This window comes from Leptopilina heterotoma, unplaced genomic scaffold (assembly GCF_015476425.1).
Source record: "Leptopilina heterotoma isolate Lh14 unplaced genomic scaffold, ASM1547642v1 Lhet_24, whole genome shotgun sequence".
NCBI classification, from domain to species: Eukaryota; Metazoa; Arthropoda; class Insecta; order Hymenoptera; family Figitidae; genus Leptopilina; species Leptopilina heterotoma.
The window spans coordinates 2112719-2130946 of NW_025110956.1; the positions used below are offsets into that span (position 1 = coordinate 2112719).

Below are 18228 nucleotides of genomic sequence, written 5' to 3' on the forward strand. Positions count from 1 at the left end.
TAGTAGATACCTATTAAAAATCATTGAATTGAGGAAAATTTTTGAAAATAATTGAATTTCTACAATCATTTGTAATTTCTCTAAAATTATCCAAATTATATCGTACAATTTACGGACTTTACGGACATTTTCCAATCAAATTACAGACTTTACGGACCTTTTTACCAAAAAACGGACTTTTACGGACTTCAAACAAAGTTACGGACTTTTACGGGATTTACGGACCTAGTTCGAGCCCTGCATTTTGAATTTTGAATTTTCCAATTTTTACCACAAATTCAGACTCCGCAACCTCAAAAACCCCCGAATAACAAAAATCAACTGAATCCAGTCAAAAGTTTCAATTCCTATCTACCATTTTGAATTTTTATCTTAAGTTCGAACTCAGCAACCCCAAAAACCCGCAAATAACAAGAATCAATAAAATCCAGTAAAATTTCTCAATTCTCATCCACTATATTGAATCCGCCATTTTGAATTTCTTGATTTTGACCGTAAATTTGGATTCAGCGACCCCAAAAACCCCAGAATAACATGATTCGACTGAATCCAACAAATTTTTAATATTCACCCACCATTTTGAAACTCTCAATTTTGACCATAAATTCAGTTGCAGCGACCCTAAATACATAAGAGTAATATGTTTTTATGGATTTTAATAAAAAATAGTAAGAGTATTATTAGTATAAATGGAGAAATTTAAATGTATATTATCTTAGAATTTTATGTGTGGTGGTCACCATTTTTAAAATTTCAAAAAGTGACGGGATTCGATTCTGCACAAAATTTGCTAAAATTTGGGCCCTCTAACTTTGAAATCGGTCAGTTCAAAACTGCGAGTGGACCCACATTTAAATCTTTACATAATTGTCACTAATCTTTGGGGGCCATCCACATATTACGTCACACTATTTTTTCTGCAGGGTGTCACAAATTGTTTGACCCCCCCTCCCCCTTAAAGTGTGACGTAATATGTGGATGACCCCAGTAAGTAAATACTCCGAAGTTTGCAAATAAGTTACGGTTCTGTTTGGGTATATTGTACATATAATACTCTAATATATCTTACTTGATTTAGGTTCTTCTGTCCCTTTCCCATACTATATAAAATAACTTTAAAAAATTTATAATATAAGAAAAAATAAATTTAAAAATTGAAGATTAAGTAGATACTTTCAAAGGAATCACCTAAATAGAAAAAAAATAAATTCGTTCTTACAGTTCTTACCTTTTCCTAGTAGAATCAACAAGTTGATATCTAAAGTGCTTATTTTTAAAGAAAATTTATTCCCATTCGTCAAGAAATAAAATACTAATTCTAATATGTAGTGAATATCGTAAGAAATGTAAATAAATTTACACTGCAAAAAGAAGTATCTTAAAATACACTTTAGCCACTTTTAAGATATTAAAAACATCTACATCATTCCATTCTAAAGATCAATTAATCAGGGTTGCCACGCAACCTGCAAACCTGGAAAACCTGGAAATGTCAGGGAATTTTATAAACCTTGAAAAAACCTGGAAAAGTCAGGGAATTTTTATCGAATTCCTGGAAAATTGTTATTTTCTAAAGTTTATTCTTGAAATCTAATTTTACATAAATATTTGAAAATTAATTAAATTTTAAAAATGTTGCGTTTACATGTTTACAATTTTCATAAGTATACACATGAATTTCAAAAGATTTAAATTTGAAATTTTGTAAAATTTCAATTTTCAATGAATTTAATTAGAAATCGTCTTAAAGATCGTAGATTTTTGAGAAATTTTAATTATTCCAATTCTTCTGAAATTAGTTCAATTTTTTAATATATTTTTTTAATTGATTATTAAAAATAATGAATTTATAGAAGAATTTTAATTAAAAACACTAATATCTAAAAAAAAAATTGAATTTTGAAGCAATTACAAATGATTGCAGAAATTCAATTATTTCCAACAGTTTTACATAATAAAATTCATGGCAAAATTTCAATTATTTTTAAAAACTTTTATCAATTCAATGATTTTTAATAAAAAATTAAATTATTCTTCAAAATTATATTAAAATTCATCAAAGAAATTTAATTATTTTAAAAACATTTGCTACAATTTATTTATTAGAATTTAAGTATTATTTTCTATAAAGTTTTAATTAAATTTCTTGAAAAAATTAAATTTTTTTCAAAAATTTTAATGAAATTCTTTGTATCCAATTTAAATTTTTTTTCAAAATAATTTTAATAAAATTCTTCGCAGAAAATTTTAATAATTTCAAAAATTTGTCAAAATTAAATTATTTTCAATATCTACTATTTCTATAAAATTTCATAAAAGAATTCAATTATATTTAAAAAGACATTTCAATAAAATTCGTCTCAAGAATCCAATTATTTTCAAAACTAATATAATTCTTCGCAGAAATTTAATTGTGTTCAACAATTTACAAAAATTCTCGTCATTGCAATAATCTTTATGTAAATTTTTCTGCGGAATTCAATTATTTTCAAAAATTTTAATAAAATATTTGGCAAAATTTCAATTATTTTCAAAAACTCTTATAAAGTTCTTTCGAGAAATGAAAAATGAAAAATGAACTTATTCTTCAAAATTTTATTAAAATTTGTTTTAAGAGAATTCAATTATTTAAAAATTTGTTGATAAAATTCTTTATGAAAATTCAATTTCAAGAAACATTCAATTATTTAATAAAATATTTATTTTTGTATTACTTCCTCATAGAGGAAGTATTGTAATACCAAAATTTTTCGAGTTCGATTTTTTGACATATATTTATGTTGTTTGACCTCAGGAGTTCAAAAATGACATTTTTAAAAAATGTCATTCCGTATGTGTGTGTGTGTGTGTGTGTGTAAACATCACATTTTCATAAATATCTCGAAATCATGAAGAGCTTTTGGGTTGAATTTTTTTTAAATTGTAGATCTCACCTGCGGACATAAAGTGAGAGTACTTTGTGATAGATTAATAAAGTTTAACTAAATTTTTTTTGGAGTTTTAATTTTCCAAAAAAACGTTTTTTGCCCATAACTTTAAAAAAATGTTAAAACAATTATAAATGTTTTTCTATAATTTTGTAGAGTTTCTTTAGACGCATCTTTTGAGCTTTAATTATACATTTTTCGTCCATATTAACAGGAGATATTAAACTTTTAAAAATCAAAAATTTTGGAAAATAAGAATTTTTTGAAAATTTTGTTGAAAAAAGTAGAAGTAATTTTAAAATTATCGTTATTAACTTGTAGAGCATTAAAAAACGCTTCGATTGACCTACTTTTGAACCTAATTCGATAATAAATTTCGAAATTATTGGTATTTTAAAAATCAAAAATTGTGGAAAAAGATATCTTCTCAACCTTTTTGTTTAAAAATTTTTGTTTAACTATTAAAACTATATTGTAGAGTATTTAAAAATACATTGATTGACTCAAAATTTAATCACTTTTACCATATTTATAAAAAATTATTCATATATTTTCCTATTATTATTATTATCTCTATGTGGAAGTAAAGTGTTCATGAAATGAGCACCAAAATTATAAAAAAAATATATACAACTTGGCAGCGGTTTTAAATAATTTAATTCTCATGGATTTTTTTTAACATTGATTTAAAAATGAATTTCAGTTAAAATTTTAGATTATTATTGAATATTGAAAGCAATATAGCGTAAATTTTTACAGGGTGTCTACTAACCGGGAATTCCGGGAAAACCGGGAAATAACCGGGAATTTTATTTGACCGGGAAAAACCGGGAATTAGCCGGGAATTTTATACCGAACCGGGAATTTTTTCACAAAAATTAAAAAAGTTTTATTATTTTAATTTGTTTTTAAAAAATCAATTTTTATTTCAATTTTTATAGATATTTATACTGTTCTCTAAATTTAAGTTAGTTAAAAATAATTAATTTGATGATAAAAAATCAGTTACCAATTCAAATATATTATGTAAATAAATTTAAAAAAAATTATGGAGTTAATAGAAATATTGTGAAATTCGACTGAAAATATGTAATTAAATTTGTTAAAGAAATTCATTAGAAACTTTTTAACAAATAGAATTTTCAAAGTATTTGAATTTAATAATTGATTAATAATTGAATATTATAAAGAGTAAAATTCTAATGTATTCATGTTTCTTACTGCGAAGATTAATAATTAAAATTTTTATTAGTTAATTTAAAAAAATATACATACTTAAAATTGTTTAATAAAATTGAACTTTCGCAAAATTTTTTTTAAATCTAAAAAATAAAATTGTTGTAATTTTTCAATTCTATTGTTTCAAGATAATTGAATTTTTCTAAACAAATCATTGAAATTTTTTTACTTTTTTTGAAAAATAATTGAATTCTTTTAAAGAATTTTATTTAAATTTTTCGAAAATAATCAAGGGAAGTTAGTGACCATAATTAAAATTTTATTTTTAAAATTTAAAGTCCCTCTTACAGTTTTAAATCAATTTTTTGCTTCTAAAAATTATACTATTCTATTATTATTTAATAATTATAATTATTAAACTTCTCTTAAATTTTTATCATTTCAAATTTCTGAATGTTCAAATAAATGATATTTATTTATTTCTTGAGCAAACTAAATGTTTATTACATATTAAGTAAAAAATTAATTATTGCTGCTTATTATTTTCAAAAATTTTAATAAAATTCTTCACAAGAATTAAATTACTTTCATAAATAATAGCATTCTTTGGAAGGATTCAATTATATTTATAAATAGTAAAATTCTTTGCAGAAGTTCAATTATTATCAATGTAATTTTAATAAAATTGAAAAATCCAATTTTTAATTATAATTATAAAGAGACAAGATTATTTTTAAAAACTTGAAAAAATTCTTTGTTTAATTCAAGTATTTTCCAAGTTTTTAATTAAAATGATTGAAAAAAACATTATTTTCAAAAAATTTAATGATTTATTTATGTTTGAAATCAAATTTAAATTTAAATTTGATAAGAAAAAAAAACCGGGAAAAAATTAGGATATAGCCGGGAAAAACCGGGAAATAACCGGGAATTTTGTTAAACGAAAATAGTAGACACCCTGTTTTAGAAATAATTGAATTTTGAAAAAGTTTCAAATTAAAATCTTTGAAAACTTGAAATTTTCGTACTTTTTATTTATAACAATTCTGTAGAATTAATTTTTTTAAAAAAGTTTTATTGAATTTTTCTTTAATTCTTCAAGTTTTTATTTTCTAATATATATTTAATTGAAAAATGTCAGAATAATCGAAATTACGTAACAATTAATATTGAAAATAATTGAATATTTACGAGAAGAATTTTATCATTTTTGAAAATAATTAAATTCTTGTGGAGAATTTTATAAATTTTGAAAATAATTGAATTATTTCGAAGAATTTTATTTAAATTTTTGAGAATAATTGAATTCCTGTGAATAATAAAATTTTATTATCTATAAAAATAATTAAATTTTTGACAAGATTTCTAAGGAAATTTAGAATTAATTTTTCTCAAAAAGTTTAATGGAATTTTTTTTAATTATTTGAAGTTTTTAATTTCTATAATTTATTTAATTGAAGAATGTCAAAATAATCGAAATTTTAGGTAAAATTGAATTGTAAACAAATGAATTTAAAAATTCTCAAAGAAGAACTTTTTCAAAAATTATTTAAAAAATTGATTTAAAGAAGAATTTTAGTTTAAAATTCTAGAAATGAAGAATTGAATTGAAATGAAAATAATTTTGAAGAAATTACAGTAACAATATTTTTATAATATAAAATAATGATTGTATTAAGTTTTAATTATAACTCCGAGTCTTCGACTCGGAGTAATCACTTTCTTCATGTTTTATAATAATATTCTTTTATGTTATTGAATTTAAAATTTTTGAAAATCTAAATTTTTATAAAAAAATAATATTTAAAAACGAAGTTATTGATGTTTTCGAGTAATTTTACAATTAAAGAAATTCGTAAATAAATGTAATAGAACAGGAAAAAAGTCGTTTTGTCTGGAAATCAGGGAGTTTGGTAAAATTAAAAATAAAATTAAAATTATACTAAAATTAAAAATAAAATTTGGTAAAATATAAATGTGGTTTTAAAAACCTGGAAAAGTCAGGGAATTTGAAATGAGGAAAAGCGTGGCAACCCTGATTGTCAATGCACTTTAAGATGCTTTTGATAACTTTTTTGAAACAACTTGAAAGTGACTACCACAGTATCTTAAAATGAGATGCTTTCTTTTTGCATTGTTAAAAAGTGGCTTGGGTTTTAAAAATAGTTGTTCCATAGAGTTAGATAACTGCTTTACATACCTGATTTCCTTTGACTTTGATAAGTTCCTTTGTGCGATCGACAACAAAAAAGTACTCGTCTTCGTCGTAGTAGACAACGTCGCCCGTGTGCAGCCAGCCATCAGCGTCCATGATATCTTTGGTGGCCGCAGGATCGTTGAGGTAGCCCTTCATGACTTGAGGTCCCCTCACGAGCAGTTCGCCCGGCGTTTCGGGGGTGACTATGTCCTTCCTAGAGAGCAGATCTACTAGCCGAGCCTCCGTCGACGGAAGCAACTGGCCGCAACTTCCAGTCTTCGAATACGGCATTGCCTTTGGCGTGTAAATTGTCGCCGGACTCGTTTCAGTCATTCCGTAACCTGCAAGTTCACCAATTGGACACAACGTCTTTTAATTTTGCAAAATCATCAAAAATACTCAAGATTTCCTCTCTTTCCTTTCACTCTATCTACCTTGAGACAGCAAACAATTGTCCCGGCCGATTTTCTCCTTGAATTTGTCGAGGAGACTTTTGGTAGCAGGAGCAGCACCGCAAATCACTTTCGTTATGGACGACAAGTGATCCCTCGTCACTTCCGGATGAGTGATTAAAAACAATAGTAACGATGGCACAACAAAAATGGAGTCTGGACGATATTTTTCTAAACATTTGATGTAGTCTTCGACGGTGAATCTTGGCAGAGTGATGATTTGGCCACCGAGGTAAACCAAGAAATTGAGGATTCCATTGAACCCGTAAATGTGGAAGAATGGCAGAACTGACAAAGTGGTTTCCTGTGTGGTCTCAGTCGTTGGAATGTTGTTCACACAGGCGGGATTGTCGCATTGCAGGAGATTTGCAATCAAGTTCCTGTGCGTGAGCATTACTCCTTTCGGCAAACCTGTCGTTCCCGAACTGTAGGGCAAAACTGCCACATCATTGTTGTTGATTACAGGCAATTTCGCACTGTACTTTTCTTTGAGAATGCTTTCCAAACCCAGGACCCTGAAAAGAGAGAATCGAATTCAATTAGGTATATTTCAAATAAAGTATTTAATTTATAAGATAATAATTAAATAATTAATGCTTCATCAGATATGATAATTTGACTTTTTCGACTCTTATTAAGGGGGGAAAGGTATATTTTTTAAAAGAATGCACAATATCTCAAGAATATTGTGTCGCAAAACTTCAAGTCAAACGGAGTAAAATTGAGGAAGTTATGAGTATTTGAGTGTCCGTTGCTCCGAGAAGGGTTCGATGCTTGTTCGACAACAATAAGCGGTGCACGACAGTCAAGAAGGAAGCGTTTTGCGTATATACATAGACACATGCAAAATGATGTTCTACATTATCTTGATGAAAGCTCTTTATGGGCCTGTCATCGACGACTGTGTGTGAGTATAAAAGAATAATAGACTTTTATTATGATTTTTTTATTGTTTAAAATAAAAACTTTAAAGCATTTTGCTGAAAGTTTGTTATTTTTGAAGGCCGTGCTCAACATAACTCAAAATTTACTTAACCATTTCGTTTTGAAATTTTGTACAACTTTACTTCTTCACATATTAATTCCCCAAATACCGTGGGTGTCCCAGTTTCCGTCCACTTTTATTTTAACAATAACAATAATATTATAAAAAAATTATTTCCGTAAATCTGTTTAGGTGAATAATTATACTCTAAGATAATAATATTAAATTATTTTCAAAGAAATCTTCTAAAAATGGACGAAAATGTTGTCCAGTGTTAAAATTCACATTAGAAAGTATTTTCTAACAATAATAATTTGCAATTTGCGAAAGAATTAAAAAGCATAATTCAATAACTTAAAACATAATTTATATAATTATTGAGCATAAATGCAGCATAATTTGATAACTCGAGGAACAATTTTGTATTATTTATTTTTATAAATATTTTATTTATAAAAATTTGTCAATTATTCTATTTAACGAAAAAAAATTAAAATTAATTTTCAAAAAAATTGGAACATCAAAATTAATTTTACTGAGTACATTTTTGTAATATTTCAATGTGTTATCTAAAATTAGGGATGTTTTAACAATAAAAATTTTTAATCATTTTTAATTTTTTATAATTTTTTTTTTATAAATTTTTTTATAATTAAATACAAAATAAATACAATTGAGCAAAAAAGTTTCTAATTGTAAATTCATTTTTAAAATTAAATGTGGTTTTTTTATAAATATTAAGTGAAAGAACAAATTTCCCAAACGGGAAATAAAGCATAATAAAAGCATAAAAAGCATTTTTAAAAGCATAATTTTTTTATTAGATATTAGGTTAAGAATATTTATGTACGAAAGGGCATGTCCCGTTTATAATTAAAAATAAATAAATAATTTTAACATAATGGACATTATTTTGTAGTATAATTGAGGCATATTTTACAAATTTCTTAAAAATTAATTATTATATAATTAATTTAAAAAAAAAGTATCAAAATAGAAAAATAGTAAAAAGGAACTGACGAAAAATTAAATTTGACAACTAAAAAACTAGTTTCATTCAATTCACAAAAATTTGATCTTGTATTTCCAATATATTAAAAATTTAATCAAATATATTTAATTTTTACGAAAATTAAACTACTTTGAAAAATTTTAATTAAAATTCTTCAAAATACTAATTTTTTCATTAATGAATCATTTTTATTCAATAAATATATAAATATTTCTTTATTTTTCCACAGAAATTATAATTTTAAATGATTCTAATGTAAAAGCATTTTGAAATTTAACTGTATCTAAAAATTCATACTAGTCAATTACATTCTAAAAAAATTTCAATTGAAATTCAATTTTAAAACTAATTATTATATAATTAGAAATTTCTATAAGAATTTAATGATTTAAATACAAAAATAAGTAATTGATTTTATTTCTTAAAATTAAATACTTAAAAGGAATTTTTTCAAAATTTTTGATAATAATTGAATTCTTTGAAAGAATTTTAATAAATATTATTTGAAAATAATTACATTTTTTGACGAATTCATTTAAAATTGTATTAAAAATAATTGAAATCCTGCGATGAGTTTTATTATTTATAATTAAACTAAGTTTTTTCTTGCAAATTTTGCCTTTTAATACAGAATTTTAATATAAAAGCGACAACTGAGCTTGATTTGATTTCTAAAAGGATTTGAACTACGGAATAAGTGGCTTGTTAATTACTTCTACATATTGGGTATAATTTGATTTGTTCCTTTTACAGCAATCATTAAAATCGCGAAAGATTACTAATCTTATAATCACTATAAAGGAATACATAAAAGAATGTAAAATACTTTGCCATTCCCCATTTTAAGAAAATCATTCATCATGTTAAAAAAATTTATTATAATGGGACTTTCTGATGCAGAATTGGTATAAAAAACACACTTTTTTAAACTCTTATTGTAAGAAATGTATTATAATTATTGTAAAAATTCCTTTTGGATATTGTTATACATATTACAAGAAGATAAATTAAAAAAATTTTTTTTGAGTATTTTTAGTTCATTTTCATCTTTCTATTTTACATAAATTAAAAATTCAAACGGGACTCTCTTCATAAGGGTTTCTTCAACAAACAACAAACTTTAAAAACAATTTTTTATACACATTTTTCTTAAAAAATCGAAAAAAAGGTGTTTTTGGGTCAATTTACCTCCGTAGAAAATAATAGGGGGTAAAAATGTGAAATTTGAGAGATTTGTTGCCTAGTTTTTTAGATAAAGAATCGAATGTCTTCTCACTCATCTACTAAAACCTACTATTTACTACTTTTTTCACGTTATGCTACTATTTGGGTACTTTTTTAGATTTCAGTTACTAAAACTTAATATTTCTGTTTTTTTTTAGAATTTCCACTACTTTAGATTCGCTGATACTAGAAATCAAAAAACCATTCTCAAAAATTATAAACAAATTCTTTGAAACGAATCAATTATTTTAAAAAAATATTTGAAATTCAATTATTTTCAATATTTAGTATTTTCATCAAATTTCGCAAAAAAATTCAATTATTTAAAAAGAAAATTAATAACATTCATCCGAAATTCAATTATTTTCATAAATAATAAAATTTCCACAGGAACTCAATTAATTTAGAATAGCATTATCTAAAAGTTTCGTAAAAATAAATTATTTAACAAAATTTTTATACAATTCTTCACAATGATTCAATTATTTTAATAAATATTAATAAAATTCGTATGGAAAAAATTTAATTATTTTCAAAAATTTTAATAAAATTCTTCGCAAGTATTAAATTATTTTTAATGCAATTTTAATAAAATTCCTGGAAAGAAATTAAATATATATTACGATGTTATTTTGATTGGATTTGTAATTTTAGTGAGATCTTATTTTGTTTTAGAAAAATCCATTCATATAATTTTGTAATTATTATTAAGAAATCAGAAATTAAATATTTTCGAAAATTTTTTTTAAAATTCTTCGCAAGAATTCTATTATTTTCAGTACAATTTAAAAAAATATATATAATATTAATAAAATTCTTGAAAAAAATTCAATTATTTTCATAAAGTATTAGAATTTTTCGCAGAAATTCAATTATTTTCATAAATATATTGATAAAATTGTTTAAAAAAATCAATTATTTTAAATACAGTTTTAATTAAATTTTTTTTGAAATATTTTAATTATTCTTTTAAATTTTAATAAAATTCTTCCCAAGAATTTAATTATTTACATAAATGATTCATCGAAAGAATTCAATTATTTTAATAAATATACAAAATTATTCTCGAAAATTCAATTATTTTGAGGCGTTTTAATTAAATTCTTTGTAAAATTTAATTATTTCTAGAAACTTTTCGCAATTCAATGATTTTCAATATATCTATACCTACAATTTTTATAATATTTTCAAACAGAATTTAATTATTTAAAACATTTTTTATTTATTTATTTAGATATATATTTTTTTGTAAAAATCTTTTTAAGAATTTAATTCTTTTCATGAATAATTATTTCTATAAATATTTAAATTCTTTCATGAATAATAATATTCGTTGCAGGAATTCAATTTGTAAGCAGGATAAAAAAGAAGTAAATATTATTGATAAAAATATATCCAACGTATATTTAAAATTTTTTTTAGTAACTTTTAAGCCTTTTTAACGTTTCCAATCTAATGAAATATTTTATTTTATTTTCAAAAACGCTTTTCGAATTTTTTAAATTCAATAACCTTTGCTTAATTTCTGGAAACGCTAGGGCATTGGCCTTTTTTATATCAAGTTTATCAGTCCATAATCACTGTATGGTATTTTTCTAGATTGACGGAAATTTATTTACCTTGAATTGAAATTGCAAAATGAATAATTCTTAAATAAGTAATTTTTCATTTCTATTGTCTGGCAAAAACAATAATAGCCGATGAATACTATACAGCAACTCTATAACGTACGCACGTGTTTTTTTTTTGAAAAAGTACAGCTCTTTAAATAACAATAGTTATTTGAAATTCCGTTTTTCATTTTCTCATAATCAAATGACCTTAGGGAAAATCCAATTTACAATTTAAAAAATCGGCAGACAGATTTATTATGTAATCACTCTGACTGAGCTAGAATGCAAAGCGTCGCGTCGCGTCGATAAGAGAGAAATGCATAAAAATGATTCACGATAATTAATATCAATGAAGCAGGCGAGTTGAAATGATTGATAATATTGACACGATTGACACTGCGTCTTTAATTATTATATAAATCTTATCTCTCTCTTTCTCTCTCCGTCTCAGAGTAGGAAAATTATCGCAGTAGCAGAGTAAAAAAAATCCAAGACTTTCTCATTTTTTATGAGAATGTAAAAAAGAAACTCACTTTTTATCATTCTCGTTGTCTCCGCCGATATTAATAGTGTACGTATAATTATTCAGTTGCTTGGAAACATTAAGGGCAGTTTCGAGCAGTGGAGGCACTGTCATGATGCAGCGGACACCGGCATTTTTGAACTGTCGGGCCACTTCCTCGGCGGTGTACAGGGGATTGACGAATGTCACAATTAACCCTGCCTTCAGACTCCCGTGGACGGATATTAAGTACTCGGGTATGTTTGGCAGAAGCAGTCCAACCTTCTCACCCGGCTTCAAGCCAACCTTCTCCAGAAGCGCTTGGGCTGTTTGGTGGCTTAGCTTCTTCGCTAAATTGTACGTGTACGTTCTTCCAGTGAGACCACATGTCTAGATAAGAAAATTCATTATGTTATTATTATATCGCAAAGTTCAATCGAGACGTTTTTTCCATCCCAGGTCAATATCAATCATTTTTTATCTTTATCATACTATGGAATGTGAAATTCAGATTATTTAACAATTCTAAATCAGTTCCTCAATGAAAGCTCACTTATACAATCATTATTATATCATTTGTATATCGATTTGCTGTTTTAAAACTTTAAGGGCACCTTTAATTTTTATATAATATTTTTACTCTCGATGCAGTCTTTTTTATAAGTTTGAAGTGGCTTTTTATCAAATTTATAAAATAAGTTTATTCTATAATAATTTATTTCCAGCTTACAAAGTTATAATTGTTCAATTCGCATTTAAGGTAAAGGTCCCAATTATGGAACGCTTTTTAAGCTAACTAAAATTCTATGATAAATTTCTTGGAATTAGGAGTGTTAATATGAATAATTAGGGTATAAATTGAAAGGTTGGCCTAAAATGCCCTAAAATGTTTGTTTTTCATGAAATAAAAATAATATTAATTAAATTGTGATCCCTTAGTACCCATTTATATGAAACGGTAGTTTCCAGTATACGGGACGGGTGTTTCAAATTGAATGTTCCGATTATAATTTAATGCACTTATTTGATTTAATAAGTAGTTAAAATTGCATTGACTTATCTCAATAATATTTAAATATAAACTATAAAGCATCAAATATACGAAGAACAAATTCTAGCTAAGTAGATAATTATCTATAAAACCAATTTTTCTGGTAGAAAAGTAATGCGAAAATACTGAAAATATTTGAGGTTGTGTTTGTTGTATATTTATTTATTTAATTTTTGTAATACTGTTCCATAATAGGGACTAAATTATAAAAACATTCTATAACTGGGACTTTTACCTTATTATTACAAGAGTAAAATTTTTTATCCAAATTTTAGATAATAAGATATTTGCAAAACCTAAAATGCGTATAGGGTCAGGGTCAGTTAAAGGGGTTAAAGACATGTTCAAGTTGTGAAATGTAAACAAACCAAACACTAAAATCGTAATTTTTTGACAGTTCTCATTTACATAAAAATGAACCTTCTTGCACTTTCTTTACGAAAATCGTTAATTAGAGTGTCAAAGTTATTGTCAAACTATATCATATTTGACTATTATGCTATTAGCATTAAAAAGTAATTATTAAAATAATAAAATAAAATGACTAAAATAGCACTTTTGACGCGTCGCAAAAATTAAACCGTTGTGTATATCAGACGCACGAACCCTGAGAAAGACCCAGAGAGAGAGAGAGAGAGATTGGGAAATCACAGAATCACACGGGGAAAAAGGTAAAATTTCCCTTTCCTATAAGGGAGCATTTACACCTTCGGTAAAAATTTCCCGAACGAAAAATTTTTCATTGGAGTAAGAGAGACAGACTGTGTATCTAACTCTCTTACTCCAATGCAAATTTTCCTTTCTGGACAATTTTTACAGAAGGTGTAAACGCTCCATAATATGTGTGACTGTTCTATCGCTGACTGCACGGAAAAAATTTCGGGCGCGCAGCATTACCTACGCGTACGATTGCAGTGCTAAATGAAAGAACGCCGATGTTCTAAGAGTGAGATATCTGCGTTCTCATCAGGGTTGCGCAGTTACGCGTAACTCGAGGTTTTCTACGTATGTTACATGTATGTTACATGAAGTAACATACGTATGTTACCCCCCACTCTCGAAAAATACATGGATGTAACAATGTAAGGACGTAACGTACTAGGTAACATACAGTAACAAACCCATGTAACATACATGAAGTATGTTACGTACCCATCCCTGGTTCTCATTGTGGGAGCTGCGAGGAGTCCCACAGAGATAAAGTGGAACTACCAAAGGCAGAGCCCAGAGCCCTCTGCATGTGGTGTAGAACAGCTTTTCTGTATACGTAATATATATACTTGTCTAAAGTATATTCTTTCTCAGCTGTGGGACTCTGAGGCTCCCACTCGTGAGAGCGATTAGTTCCCACTCTTGTTCTCCTTATGCACCAGGGATAAGGTAGAACAGCATTACCATAGGTAATACGGATGCGCGCCCGAAATTTTTTCCGTGTGGAACTTTCTCATGATGCGTGCCGTTGATAACAGTTAAATTTTTTTTGTTCGTTAAACTTTGACACTCTAATTAACGATTTTCGTAAAGAAAGTGTAAAAATTTTAATTTTTATGGAAATAGGGGTAGTAAAAAAATTGCGATTTCAGTGTTTGGTTTGTTTACATTTCACAAGTTGGACATATGCATTACATCTAAAATAATTAATAAAAACTGATTTTGGTGTCCTTGGGGGACACGGGGGACACATAAGTCTTTAAACCTTATTCATTAAGTTCAAGTATATATGTTTCTTTCACGTACTTAAAATTTTTCAAATGGACATAATAATTAAAAATATACAAAAAATTTTGTAACTTTGAAGAATTATATTTTTTCTCAACATAATAATAGGTACTTTGTTAATATTGTAGAAAAGTTAGAATAATAAACTATTAAAAGTTATCCCTCAAGTTTTAACGCTTTCGTGACATATAAGAATTATTGGAATTTATTTTAAAGTATACAAAAAAACTTACATAGATATATTATTAACGTCTCGTGAATTTCCTTTAAAAAAAATAACTTATCGCGAAGATATTGCAAAAATATATATCAATTACGGTCAACCATAATTTATTAGTAAGAAAATGAAGTATGAAGTTGTTGATTTATGTATAGTTGAAAAAGTAGAATTAATTTTTTATTATTTACAGTGTCTTGTAAAGTTATGCGTTACAGGTTTGAGTCAATAATTGCCATTATTTTACACCCCCACATGCAACCACCAGCTAAAAATTAAATTGTTTGTCTAAAAAATAAAGATTAAATTGCTTTTGTTTTATCAGATTTAATAATTTAATAATATTATTTAATTATGTTCTCATGATTATTTTTTTAATTTTTAAACATAATTATTTTAATAATAATTTAATCGAATTCCTCGAGAAAAATGTTATTATTCTTCAAAAGTTTTATTGAAATTCGTCAAAAGAATTAAATTATTTAAAAATTTGTTGATAAAATTCTTTATGAGAATTGCGAGAATTCAATTTTAAGAAACATTTAGTTATACAAGTAAAATAAATTATTTTTTATTTCAATAAATAATTGAATCCTAGTAGAATTTTCTAATAAAAATTGATTTAAAAATGAATTTCATGTAAAACTTTTGTTAATAATTGAATATTAAAAGCATTATATCGTGAATTTTTAAAAATAATTGAATTTTGAAAAGGTTTCAAATTAAAATCTTTGAAAATCTTAATTTTTCAAATTTTTAACTGACAATTCTGTAGAATTAATTTTTTTTTGAAAGTATAGGTATATTTGTGGTTTTTATTTTCTAATATATATTTAATTTAAGAATTTCCGAAATATTGAAATTTTTTAAAATTGTATTGTTAACAAATAAATTTCAAAAATTTGAAAGAACTTTTTTTAAAAAATTATTTAAAATAATGGATTTACAGAAAAATTTTAGTTAAAAATACTAAAAAAACAATTAATTTTGGAGAAGTTACAAATTAAGGCAGAAATTCAATTATTTTCAAGAGTAATAAAATTCTTCGTAGAAATTTAATTATATTCAAAAATTATAAAATTTTTCTTATGGATTCAATTATTTTCCCAAATAATAAAACACATCGCAAAATTTCAATTATTTTTAATACAATTTTAATCGACTTTCTCGAAAAAGGTAATTATTCTTAAAAATTTTATTAAAAATCTTCCAAAGAATTTAATTATTTAAAAATTTATTGATAAAATTCTTTATGAGAATTGAATTTTAAGAAACATTCAGTTATTCAGTAAATTATTTATTTGCATTTTATTTGTATTTAAATAATTGAATTTTCGTATAATTTTCTTATAAAAATTGATTTAAAAATGAATTGCAGTTAAAGTTTTAGATAATAATTGAATATTAAAAGCGTGATTTTTTAGAAATAATTAAATTTTGAAATAATTAATTTTTTTGAAAAAGTTTAATTGAATTTTCTTTTATATTATTTCAAGTTTTTATTTTCTAATATGCATTTAATTAACGAATTTACGAATAATTGAAATTTCGTAAAATTGAATATTGTAAACAAATGGATTTGAAAATTGTCAAAAAACTTTTTCAAAAAATTATTAAAAATATTTTTAGAAAAAAAAATGTTAAGAAAAATGTTAGTAAAAAATTTTGGAAAATAATAATTCTTCATGTTTTATATAGTTATATAAACAAATTTAATTTATAGTTTTAAGTAAAATGTTTTTTTACTTCACTCGGACTGGTTATATTTTTGTCAGTAATTGGTCCGAAAAGTTCGTATTTTTAAATACTTTCACTGGTTCGAGTCCTGATATTATAATTTTGTAAAGATTTATATTCTTCGTAATTGTTATACTTTTGATTGCAAAAAGATTATTTTATTTTGTAGTTCTGTTATTGGTTGGATTTAATATAAACAAAAAAAAATTTTTATTAATTTTTTTTTCTTTATTATTATTATTATTATTATTATTATTATTATTATTATTATTATTATTATTATTATTATTATTATTATTGCAATGTTATTAAAACATCAGCAAAGCAAAATCGAATAAAGTAACTTTTAGGTACTATTTAAAAATTCAATTTTTTGTATTTCCAAAATTCGTAAACAATTTTTTTTACTTCACAGTAAAACTTTAATGTGATGGGATTTTTTCATTGATTAATTACGTTATTTTTTGGTTTTTCCTGAAAATTGTCATCAATAGTGAATTAAATTTTATTATGATATTACAGTAAACATCAACTTTATTGAGTAAACAGAAATTTAATTACTTAACCGTCAATATAAAGGAATTAAATTTCTAATTAACGGAAAACACTGATGACATTTTTAATGTACTCACAAATAATTGTATAAGATAGAAATTTTTTTTAAAAACTCAAAGAAAGTCAAACGATTTTCAAATTATAAAATTATAGATATTTAAATATAAATAACGATTATAACTTAACAAACAAACTTTAAAGTTTTTATTCGTTCTTACTTTTTTAGTTTTTAATTTAATAAAATAATAAAAATTTATTGTCAATTTAGTTTAATTTGTAATGTTTGAAATGTATTTAATGTTATATTTATTATCGCAAACATAATAATATTGAGAGTGTGCCTTTGAACTTTGGACCAATGGAATTTCGAATCCTTGAAATTCACTTTCATTTCGGAACGGAAGCAGAATTGGTTTCATTCAAAATATATTGAAATATAAACAACAACAAAAATGAAAAAAAGGAAATAGGGCTAAAAAATAAAATCACCCAGAAAATAAGCTTAATTTAAAGTAGGTGGAAATAATAGAAAATAATAAAATTAATTACCAGGGAAGGTTTATTCTCCCATTCCGTCGACTTGGAGAAAACAAAATCAGTGAAAGATTGATCCGGAATTTGTATTTGTCCAAGCGGGCTTTTCAAGACGGCCGAACTGTATTTCTTCAAGCATTGTTTTTTAAATTGATTGGTCAATTGAACATTACGCGTTACGATTGTACGAAGTAAAGACATAGCCGGCGAAAATTACCTTGTTTTAAATAAGTAATGAAATTAACTTAAATAATTTAAAGTTAAGAAAAGAAAAAATAAAGAAAAAAAGAAGGGAAAGAAGGAGACAACTATTTTTTCACTCAC

General features: G+C 24.7%; 1 protein-coding gene across 1 annotated transcript in view; it reads right to left on the bottom strand.

The window, feature by feature from the left end:
- The window catches only part of LOC122503031 (4-coumarate--CoA ligase-like), a 36146-nt gene that overhangs the window by 16930 nt on the left and 988 nt on the right, over positions 1 to 18228 (bottom strand). Inside the window, exons 2-5 of the mRNA XM_043613429.1 lie at positions 17920 to 18121; positions 12123 to 12481; positions 6738 to 7270; positions 6307 to 6644 (exon numbers count right to left, since the gene is read on the bottom strand). Coding sequence (XP_043469364.1) covers positions 6307 to 6644; positions 6738 to 7270; positions 12123 to 12481; positions 17920 to 18105 — 1416 coding nt within the window. The 5' untranslated portion in view covers positions 18106 to 18121. The remainder of the gene's footprint in view (positions 1 to 6306; positions 6645 to 6737; positions 7271 to 12122; positions 12482 to 17919; positions 18122 to 18228) is intronic.